Source organism: Gobio gobio (assembly GCF_949357685.1).
Source record: "Gobio gobio genome assembly, chromosome: 21".
In the NCBI taxonomy this organism is placed as follows: Eukaryota; Metazoa; Chordata; class Actinopteri; order Cypriniformes; family Gobionidae; genus Gobio; species Gobio gobio.
In genome coordinates, this window is record NC_137117.1 from 26,767,144 (window position 1) to 26,779,557 (window position 12,414).

At 35.8% G+C, this 12,414-nt stretch overlaps 1 protein-coding gene across 1 annotated transcript in view; it reads left to right on the forward strand.

The window, feature by feature from the left end:
- The first annotated feature begins 938 nt into the window (after nt 1-938).
- The window catches only part of megf6a (multiple EGF-like-domains 6a), a 42,815-nt gene continuing 31,339 nt past the window's right edge, over nt 939-12,414 (forward strand). The window contains exons 1-2 of the mRNA XM_079803066.1: nt 939-1,385; nt 8,622-8,744. Of these exons, the coding sequence (XP_079659192.1) occupies nt 1,238-1,385; nt 8,622-8,744 (271 nt within the window). The 5' untranslated portion in view covers nt 939-1,237. The remainder of the gene's footprint in view (nt 1,386-8,621; nt 8,745-12,414) is intronic.

A 12,414-nucleotide genomic window follows, 5' to 3' on the forward strand; every position in this document is an offset into this window, starting at 1 on the left:
TCTCTCCATCTATCCTTCTGTCTCTCCGTCTTTTTCTCTGTCTCTCCATCTATCTATCTGTCCGTCCGTCTGTCTCTCCATCTATCTATCTGCCCGTCCGTCTGTCTCTCTGTCTGTCTCCATCTATCTATCTGTCCGTATTTCTGTCCGTCTCTCCATCTATCTGTCTGACCGTCCGTCTCTCTGTATCTCCATCTATCGATCTGTCCGTCCGTCTCTGTCTGTCTCTCTCTCTCCATCTATCTATCTATCTGTCCGTCCGTCCGTCCGTCTCTCTGTCTGTATCTCTCTCTCCATCTATCCTTCTGTCTCTACGTCTTTTTCTCTGTCTCTCCATCTATCTATCTGTCCGTCCGTCTGTCTCTCTGTCTTTCCATCTATCTGCCCGTCCATCTGTCTCTCTGTCTGTCTCCATCTATCTATCTGTCCGTATTTCTGTCCGTCTCTCCACCTATCTGTCTGACCGTCCGTCTCTCTGTATCTCCATCTATCGATCTGTCCGTCCGTCTCTGTCTGTCTCTCTCTCTCCATCTATCTATCTATCTGTCCGTCCGTCTCTCTGTCAGTATCTCTCTCTCCATCTATCTATCTATCTGTCCGTCCGTCCGTCCGTCTGTCTGCCCACCCTCACGCCTGCCGCCAGAATCAATAACAGAATTTAGAGTTTTCATTTTAATTCTGAATGCCGCTTAACTCTGGTAATTATTCCCAATGGCCAAAATGTATTTAATTGCATCCAATATTAAAATAAATACTCAATGTAAAAGCAAAAGTGACCAGAATATGTGCCCAGTTTTAAAAAGCCCCTCTGTTCACTGTTTTGTTTTGAGTGAACTCCAGCTTACACATTTGGTAAACGTCTCAGTATCAATACCTAAGAGAGGAGGAGGGAGGAGCAGAGACAGACAGGAGGGTGGGACTGCGGAGGCCTGCCCTGCACACATGCGATGGAGACATAACGGGAGACACAGCCACGAGAAAATACATGTCTGTCAATAGAGAGAGAGAGAGAGAGAGAGAGAGAGAGAGAGAGAGAGAGAGAGAGAGAGAGAGAATGAAATTACTTGACTCTGATGCCAGGACACACAGCTTATTTAAATAGCTACTCGAGCCCACAACAGCAGTTGTTCTCTCCTGTTGCATAATGGACATGCTGAGAATGTGTTTATCTTGTTTTGTTTGCATGAGCTTATTTATTTCTATTTGAGTGAGGTCTATAACACATTGCACTTGGACAATGCTGAGGTTAGTTCTTGTGATTACCCTCTGGACACAGTTGGTCCCAGGTTTGGGTGCGGCAAATACACGTTACCGCTTCTATCACAGGAACTGCTACACCTGCTTCAATGGATATCATGGATACAACACAGGACACTTGGGGGCAGGTGAGTGTTACTGGATTCACTGTGAATCGATTCAGTTGATTCATTGAACTGATTCTGCTTTTTGAGGAAATAACTTTTACTACCATATAAGAGCTGATATAATTTAGGTGATTGCCATAGTTTTTTCCCCCACATTTTTTTATTCAAAGAGTCGGAATGTGGTGGAACACATTAGTTTAATGATTGTGTGGAGTTCTGGGACAGAACTTGATCGTGCTGTATGATTTGGTAATGTCTTGGCTGTGACAAAAGGAGCTTCATTCAGCACTAGTAATTCACCGTGAAGGACTGGAGATGATAATGCCTTCACTCCACTGTGAACAGATGTCAGATGTGTAACAAAACAAATAATAAACTGGTTCATTAGTGCTTGCCAAATACTATAGAGACGACTCATGTGTTGTTCTCAATTTTAGAAACCTGCAACTTATTAAAACAATGTAATTATGACAACTTATTAATATTTCATTTGTACTCTTAAATGACAAAGACTTTAGGCTGTGTTGAAAAGTCATTTTAATGGAAACAGATTTATGGATTTGCTCTAAATTTAGGGAGGGTAGGGAGACTGTCAGAGCACAACCAATCATTAGAACACCATGAGTTTGCTTTACCAGAGTAAATTAACTTGAGCTTCCAGCATTTATCCTCCTACAATGAATAGATAACTTGGATAAAGTAGGAAAATTTGTACCATGCATGTTATTCATTTTGTAAAAATCAGTTGAAACGATTTGTGGTGTTTGGGATTAGTGAGTTTCTGTAGACCCTCAGGGTTATATCTTCTGCACCACCTATGAAGATCATGGATCAGGTAGACAATGTTCGCTTCAACTTTGACTCTCTCTGTCTCTACTGCCAAATTGGTGCTGTGCAGAAAAGTGCTTGTGTTTTGGGTTTAAACTCATTTTAGTGAGTAGTGCAGAACACTGCAACTAAAGGAATGTGTTCTTAAAAATTAAAATTATGTCATCATTTACTCACCCTCACGTTGTTCCAAACCTATGAGTTTCTTTCTTCTGTTGAACACAAAATAAGATATTTTGAAAAATATTGGTAATCAAACAGTTGACGGCACACATTAACTTCCATAGTGTGGGAAAAAATACTATGGAAGTCAATGGCTACCGACAACTGTTTGATTATCAATATTCTTCAAAATATCTTCTTAGGTGTTCAACAGAAGAAAGAAATTCATACATTTTTGGGTGAACAATCCCTTTAAAGAATGTAATTTTGGTGCTGGACAGCGTTAAATACAGTTTTAAACCGTTCAAACATTTGTGATCTGTAAGATTTTTTATAATTTTTGAAAGAAGTCTTACCAAGCTTGCATTTATTTAATCAAAAATACAGTACAAACATTAGTATTGTGAAATATTATTACAATTTGAAATTTTCTATTCGAATATATTTTAAAATGCAATTTTTTCCTGTGACGGCAAAGCTGAATTTTCAGCATCAAGTCTGAAAAGTCTTCAGTGTCACATGAAATCATTATAATGCTGATTTGCTGCTCAAGAAACATTTCTATTTTTGTGTAAACTGGGATTCTTCGATGAATAGAAAGTAAAAAAAAACTGCAGAAGTATTTAGAAATATTTTGTAACATTTATAAATGTCTTTACTGTCTCTTTTGATCAATTTAATGCATTCTTGCTGAATACAATTATTCATTTATTTAAAATAAAAAATGTAAAATGTATTAATTTAAATGTATTTTATTATTCATTTATTTAGTTGTATATTGCAAAATCTCGCAATTAGAATTAGTGCTAGACTTATGCTGTTTGTCTTGTTCTGGGTCTTGTATTTTTAGTTGATAATATATTTTATAATAGATAAAAAAAAATAGGTTTTCTTCATGACCTTAAACTGAGATCTGGTCTTGAATCAGGGTGCTCCAGGCTAATGCTCTCTTAGACGGAATGCAAGATTTAGGAGAAACGTGTTTTGGATTTAAGGTAGGCTGCTTGGCATAATCAGCCTGCAGTCATGGATGCCCATTATTTTTCATTCCTATAAGAATTCCTCTGATCATCTTGCCTATGGATATTGGACTAACATTTTGCCTTCTCATTTGCTATTTCACATGCCCTCTTTTCTCCAAAAATGTGGACGACAGACTTAGATTTTGGCACCACGAAATCACATATTTTTAAGCCATGCTTACCTAGAAAATCGAATGTCTTCACACAATCCTGCAATGTTTGTAATACAGGTAGTAATGCAAGATTCAAGCGTGGCTCACGTCTATGATATCAAGCCAGATCTTTGCTGAACTTCAAAGCAAAGGTCAGTGATCTGAACCCAGTGTTGAGCATATCGTGATAAGAAGCAGTTGCTTTTCTAACCTGTAGACCTGAAAAGTTCAAGCTCACATATGTCATTGATTTTACCTTCTTCAATTGCAGTGTCCCAGCTGCACCTCACATAACTCTAGGACTTTGAGGGCCAAATAACATAACATTTGTTATTTTGGTTGAAATTTGGGTTTCCTTATTACCTTGTGCACAGTGGGATCCAGAAGTAGGAGACCACATTGAAGTTCTAAGATTTTAACCTGGAAACAAAAGTTTTAAGGTTTGACATGAATCTAAGAATAAATCAGTTCAGATTTTCTTTCTTCCATTGAAGCTCAAAAGGCTCTTTGGATAATCTCAAATCATGCTGGAGAACATGATCAGGGAGACAAACCAAATAATAAGACATTCTGAAGTTCATGCTATTTCTTTATTTAATTTCTCCCAAATTGTTAGGCTTATATAAATATTAGCAATTAAAAATGTATATTAAATTAGAAAACTGCATAATAGACGCATTTTCGCTAGTGGACCCGACTGTACTCCTCTCAGTGCACGTCAGCAGAGAATGAATCTCCATTTCACTGCATTCTGTGTGATGAATTGCAGGGGTCTGTATAGAGAGCCCATGGGCCACTGCTGGCTCCGCAGCTGAGCTCTCATATGAATTGCTGCATTTCATAAGTCTCGTTTGAAAACTCTCTGTTTGTTTACACGCTGCTGCTGTGAATAGACCTTGTCTGTCTGAGCTCAGTTTTGCTGTTGTGTACAGCACTCTTGTAATTAAGGTTTCCTCAGGCTCTCCTGTACAGGTGGTCTCAATTACCTTCATGGTATCTTATCTCACTCCTATTTTATTTAAATTTGTTTGGCTGTTGGACAGTCTTGACTCTAATCCTATGGTGTGATGTGCTGCTCCAAAATAAATTTTAAGTTCTCTTTAAGCTCTAAAAACTCGCATGAAGTGGAAGTTGTGATCGTCTTTTCTTCCCTATTGTGATGTATATCCAAGTGAAACGGCTTCTCGAACAAGAGAAAATTTAGGACGGGACTTGATTTTGTCCATCAGGAATTGTTTGGATGGTTGTGGTTTGCTATTGTGATCTCAAACACAGCCTTTAAATTAAGACATAGGCTGCAAACTTCCCTAAACACTTCTCCTCAGGGGAACCCCTGCCACCATTTTGAAGAGAGTTCCACTTTGTGTAGTGGGCAAGGGAAGTTTATGTGGATAGGCCCTCATCCCACTTCAAGCAGCTCTATATGCTACAATTCAATACTTGCATAATACTTGTAGCTACCTTATGTTCAAGTTTTATTTTTCTCCAACAGCTCATATATTTATAGAATGGTGCATAAAACAAATTAATAAATCAGCTTCACTGTGAATTACAAGTCATCAAGGGCTTAGTGCATTCCATTTAAACCTTATGCATGAGTTCCTCCAGTAGTGGGCACTTGTGCAACATAAGCAGTGACGCATATCCGAGTCCATTCCACTATTCCATGCCTTTCCAGTCATTGGTTGGACAAGCAAACAGCACCCCCAAACTCACACCATTTGAGCCAGTGCTTCTGTTTCAGGACGCTCTAACACCTCTTAGCACAACATCACTTTTTGGTAAAATCAACCTACAAATGTCACTTATATTTTTTACTTATAGTTTTTAGTTACTTATAGTTGTTTCTAAGTTGGGACAGGAGAAAGTATTTTAACATTTGAAAAAGTGCTAATGTAAAAGTCTATCTATTTTCAATCTACGTCTTTATTTATTCGCAGTGATATTTTGTCTTTTGTTTATGTCACATGCATGTGTCCCCTGTGTCAGATAATAACTTGTTTGTTCCAAATCAAATATGGATTTCATCTAGTTCTTGGCTGTACATTCTATTTGCATTGTAGTTGTTTGTCTGGCAACAAAACAGAAGTGATCCATCATTAGTATCAGTTGTTTAAGTAAACGGCATGCTACGCATTTACATAAGCCTATAACAACTGCTCTAACCATCATCCAAATCTAAGCCAGATTTGTTGTTACATGTCATTGAGGTTTAAGTAAGTAAGAGATGATATACAGCCAGCCGGTCCATAGAGGTTTCTTGTATCAGCCTGAAAGGTTTCATTTTGGGATCATGACCAGCTGACTGTACGTTATCCCACTTTATTTCATGGCTACTTACCAAATAAATAAATATGTGGACATGAAACATTGATTTGAGATTTTAATTTATCGATTTGCTTAAAGCTTTTGTTACAATGCTAATTTCCATTGCAGTCTTAATCAGTAAAACCACTGCAGTCAAATGGACCATCACTTGGATTTTCCTGGCTAGTGGTATATGGTTGTTTGAGATTATCATTTAAGGCTTAAATGATAAAAACTAACCCTATACAGATATATATGATGAGCTGAAGATGAACGGTATGTGATAAGTGGTCCCGAATTTATCCTGCATTTATCCTCACAGAAGAGAATTTTATAACAGTAGATCTATCTGAGGAGTACTTGTGGAATTCAAAATGGGCTATTTAATGCATGAATGAGTTTAACTCCAAAATGTAAGCATTATAGTTAGCACTAACTCATCTTTTGAATGATCCTTTACTTGGATTCTTCCATCTTTGCCACGCATCCAAGAGCTCTCTCTGGCTCTACAGTAATATTTTAATATATGGGTATGATTTGTCCTGGAAATAAATCTTGCTTACAGAATATTGGCCATTTCTGCATATGGAGGTCGAAGAAAGTTTGCAGACCCTTTGGAGTAATATAGTCCTCCATTAATTTGTCCACAACGTTCATCGGCCAATTCTTTGTTATAGATAAAGAGGATTAAAACAAGTAAAACAAAAAAGATTCTCATGGCTTTTTCATTGTATCTCTTGGAAAGATATATGAGACTATAGGGAGAGCAGCTCTGTGAAGGGAGAATGGAATAATTAACTCAAAAATGAAAATTATGTTATTGTAAACAATGTCGTTTCAAACCCGCAATGCTCTTAGTTTTTCAGTGGAACACAAAATATATTTGAATATTTATAATATTTAAACATTTTTTATGATAAATATTACATATAATAAATAATTATTTTTTGTGATATGTTCATTGAATTATTATTAATAAGTAATTTAATTATATTCACCCTTAATTGTCATTTAGATTAATGCAGATAGAAGTACATTTTGAAACAAATAGCAAACAATCTACTCCCTGAATTAGTTCCATGTGTATGTTTCTTTTTTTCTCTATATGATATCACTTCAACTCTCCAAGGCCCCTTTGGTACATCAGTTAGAGACCAGAGCATATAACTCACTCATTGACACAGCCTGCTGGCATTACAGTCTCTCACCAGCAGGGCTTTCACAGGCCCTCGACTGATCTCTGAGCTCTGCACCTGTACTAAACCTATCCATTACTCTTATCTCCCCTCTGTATCTATTCCCTAAATACTAGGTGAGATCCACCGGGTCATGAATGTAAATTATGAATTCAATTTCAATGAAGGTAAACTGTACTGATTCAAACATCTTGGCTTTTCCTTTCAACATGTCAGACCTATTCAAACTCACTTAACTATTATTCTGCTGCCATATTTTAAAGCAGTTTTTTGACCATTTAAATGCACCGTACATAATTAACAAAAAATGAATCCTGTGTTTCAGATTGTCAACACTGATCCTTATACCTGGTCGTTTTGCTGTGGGAAAAGCCCTGTTACTGTAATTAAATTAAAGCTATGGCAACGCTATTTTAAAGGTCAGGATGATTATAAGACACATGGCCTGAGTCAGACAGGACACAAAGGGCTTATTCACTTAGAGATCTTCATTATGTGCAGATTGCACATTTCCACATTTTCATAAGTGCACTTTCAGAAATTCAATCTTATAGCTTAAGCAGTGTAAAGGGATAGTTTGCCCCCCAAAAAATCTATCATTATTTATGCACCCTCATGTCAATCCAAACTTGCATCACTTTCTTTCTTTCATTGGAACACAAAAGAAAATATGTATGAATAAGCTTTCCATTGATGTATGGTTTGTTAGGATAGGACAATATTTTGCCGAGATACAACTATTTGAACATCTGGAATCTGAGGATGCAAAAAAATGTTAAAAAAAAAAAAAAAATGTTAATATTGTGAAAATTGCCTTTAAAGTTGTTCAAATGAAGTCCTTAGCAATGCATATTACTAATAATAATACATTTATGGTAGGCCATTGACAAAATATCTTCATGGAACATGATCTTTACTTAATATTCTAATGATTTTTGGCATGAAAGAAAAATTGATAATTTTGACTATTGCCACAAATATTACGACTTATGACTGGTTTTGTGGTCCAGGGTCAAATATTTTGAAAGATGTCTCAGTGCTTGATTTAAAAAAAAACTTTTTTGTTTGTGTTCATACAAATTTAGAGTGACATGAGAGTGAGTAAATGATAATAACATTTTTAATCTCATCAATGAAATTACTGACAAAATTTTTTAGGTTTTTTAAAGCAAAAAAGAAGACAGGGTGAAAAATTAGCATTATGACAATAAAGAAATGCTTTTAATTAAAACACACTTTTGAATATACAGCAAGATATTAACAAAGAACTCATGTTTAAAACGAATCTAGAAAGAATAGTTTTATTGTTATCCACTAAAATGATTTATGGCCAATGATTTATAGTCCGCTTTAATTTATGGATTAATAAAATATAAACCTTTGGAGGTTACTTCAATTGCAAAGAATCTGAACAGCGGCTGACACGTCTAAATTAACACTTTTGCAGTTTGCTCTGGAGTGGATAAATGAATTTAGGAAGTCAGAAAGACTTATGCTTTGTTTTCTTATAGGTGAAGGCTTTGAAAGCTTGTGCAAGAATCAAACCACGTTCCAACGTGTGGCCTCATGTGTCTGCTTTTTCCTCCTCAGATATTGACGAGTGCCAGGTTCACAACGGAGGCTGCCAGCATAGGTGTGTGAACACCAGAGGCTCGTTCTACTGCGAGTGCAACCCGGGGTTTCGCCTCCACATTGATGGCCGCACCTGCATAGGTGAGTCGTTGGGGGGTCGTGAGAGGTCACTGACAGAGAGCTGACAGACTGGCCAGCGTCCAAAGGTTTAGAGGCTGTAATCATCACGGCCTAAGAAAAGTTTGCTTTCACAGAACGGGTTTCTCTTCAAAGCAAGCAGGGGTCCCCACCTTGAGCTCTGTGTATGAGTGGGAATCAAAGAGCCTCTTGTTTTCTTAATAGTGGAATGTTTGCTACTGTTCTGTACTGTACTGTACAGGCCTTGTCATGGTGAGTTTGTGATGGACCTTTGAGATAGAGCAGACCAGGACCCAACTGTTCCCTTGCCAGGCCTGTTATCAACCATCACATACATCTATTCAAATGTGACTGTGGTGTAGAAGGTGTCAGGTGAAACCCAACAATTCAGTTTTCAAAAGAAAAGACCATGTGGGAATAAAGAGTTCTTTCAAGCATATCAATTTTGCTAATAGTGTCTGGATGTAGGGGTTTTGCTTTTCAAATTTGTGACAATAATAACATTAAAAGCATTTTCTTTATACCAAAATTGTGCCAATATACATAAACTTTGAAAACATTAAACAGAACATAATACAAAAAATGGACAAAGTGCCCGTCAAATACCTTCTTCAAAGCCAATGCCGTGCCACACAATGAGCACATGTGCTTCATCTTCCAGCTGGGATGCCACATGACAGCTGAAAAGTCTTTCGTTTGGGCATTACTTAAGAAAGAGCTTTTTTTTCTTGAAATATGGTTGCAATCTTGTGGTTTTTTTGTGTGTGTTTGGAAGTGAAATGTTTCATCGGGAATCTCGACTCTGAGATTTGCCAGTTTACTTCCAGTATTTACTTCCAGTAAATATTGGAAGTAAACTTCCAAAATATTGGTAGGTCATTCTTTACTTCCAGTAAACTTCCAGTTTAAATGAAATGCCATTAGATTATTAAATAAATCATTAATTAAATATTTGGGTAAATCGTGCATGAAATGCCATCAGATTATTTAGTGCATCTGCTGTTCCTTCCCATAGGTTTCAATTTATACCTCAAATAAAATCAAAATCAAAACAGACATGTTGACAGAAATGCACTTACAATGGAAGTATACGATTCTGTTGCAGAGTTATTTTAGAATATACTATTATAGTATTTGTTTATATTTTGAATTAGCTTTTATTTTTATGTTTTCATTTTAAGTTTAACACTTTTAGTTTAGCTTTAATTGATTTTTATTTCAGTATTATTTTTAGTTAGGACTGTCAAATCAATTAATCGTATCCAAAATAAAAGTTTGTGTTTACATAATATATGTGGGTGTGCACTGTGTATAATTATTATGTGAATACACACTCATTCATGTATATTTAAGAACTATTTGATTTATATACTTTATATATATTTCTATAATTTATATGATATATAAATATAAACATGCATGTGTTTGTATTTATATATACACATAATAATTATCACACACATATATTATGTAAACACAAACTTTTATTTTGGATGCGATTAATCGCGATTAATCGTTTGACAGCACTAATTTTAGTATAATCAAAGTCCACTTAAACTTATTTATTTCAATTTGTAACATTTAAGTTTTTAAGTTTAAGATTTGAATCTAATATTTTTTATTTTATTTCGATTTAGTTTTAGTTGACAATGATAACACTGGGCTGCTGTTGTATTATTTACTGAAGAACAAGTGAGAGTTATTTTCTGTGGTAATCGTCTGCATGTCACATATGCTGATGATTGAGCTTAACTTGTATTGAACCTAGAACATTTCTTTCACTTTTCAGGGCAGTATGACAAATAACTAATGGCATTTATAATCCATTGTGGAAAATTGCATCCTGGGATCAGTTTGCTTTCCTGAGATTCTGATGCAGTAGCAGCATTTCAGTTCATTCAGTTTCAGCTGAATCAGCAGCTGAAACCTTTACCCTTCCAAGAGACTGATGAGTCCAGGGCCATGAGCTCCCGTCAGGCTTCAGGCTTGTTTATAATTTTTTTCCGATATCAAACCAACTGTTCTATAAAACCACAATCTAAACCAAAGCTGAGTGGGATGGAACGCTCTACGAGAATAAACCAGAAACAGATGCTGCTAATTAATCGTTGAGGGTTTTATCCAGGATCATTTGGTTTTGGTTAACAGTCATTTGAGAAGCTGGTAATCTTGCTGATACCTCATGCCAGAAGCTTATTATGTTGTGACTTATGACCAAAAGATCCTTAATTATTTTTAATCCACCCAAGTATTCTCTGCCAAGAGAAATATTTTCATTATCCTTCATTAGATACACTCTCATAACTAAAATAGAAAGATTTCATTTTTTTAACCCCTCTTACACTACTCCCGTTTCAACAAATTATCACTATTATGTGCTAATTTATATGCAAGTGAGACAATTGCCTGATTATATAGGATATTATACATGACATTTTCAAATCTGTTTTGGACAAATTGGCAGAATCTGCAGATATTATTTTTGAGAACAGACGCCGCACTCCACATTGAGTTTGACTGATATGCCTGTTATGACAGTATATATTTAGTCTCACTACTGAAATATAGACATTTGGAGGACATTTGGCAGCCAGTGTCCTCAGTGTGATTTCTGATTTGGAGTATTATCCTCCCTGTAATGGTATGACATTTTAGTGGTGATCACATACAAGGGCTGCATCCCAAATCGCATACTGTACTTCTATAAAATAAAGTAAGTGGAAAAAAGTGCATATGATGGCCACGGGAGAGGATTTGTAAATGGCAGTTAAGCGACATAATTGACTATGGTATGTCACATGATAATGACCACATAGCATATGTCCAGATTACATACGTACTGCACACATTCATACTATATAGAACATAGTTTTTTAGTGGTCGTGAAGTAATTCAAAATAAGTATCTACTCAAGAGAGTATGCGTTTTTGAACGTAGCCATAGTGTAAGTGTGACTTTGACTGTCATTGCAGGTTATTTTTATTATTATTCATTAAGAGCACTTATGGAAAGAGAATATCTGAGAATCTAATGTGACCAAGCTTCACTTTTTTGTTTTTATGTGCTTTGTTTAAGCGGCATGGTTATCTAAATAATAATCCTAAAAGTACGATAAAAAGTATCCTTAAAAATCACGGTTTCCAGCACAACCGTTTTCAACATTGATAATAATAAGAAATGGTTCTTTAGCAGCAAATCAGCATATCAGAATGATTTCTGAAGGGTCATGTGACACTGAAGACTGGAGTAATGATGCTGAAAATTCAGCTTTGACATCACAGGAATACATTACTTACATTCAAATAGAAAACGGTTATTTTCATAAAAAAAAAAAAAAAAAAAAGGTTTTTACTGTATTTTTGATCAAATAAATGTATACTTGGTGTGCATAAGAGACCGCAAACCTTTGAACAGGAAACAACTCAGGAAAAAAAGTTGAATGTGCATTTCTACTCATGGATATCCATTTTAGTTGCTATTAAGTGCCTCAAATAAAACTCTAAATATCTTTCAAAGTAAATGTAGTGTTTATTTTATCCTCAGAAGTATATTGTATCAGCAAAATGGTTGATAAGCAAACCTGTGCAAAAAAAACCTTGCCATTTTTGAGTGAAATACATCAGGCAACCAGTGAACCGAGACTATTAACTATATTATGTGTTTACTTGGAGAT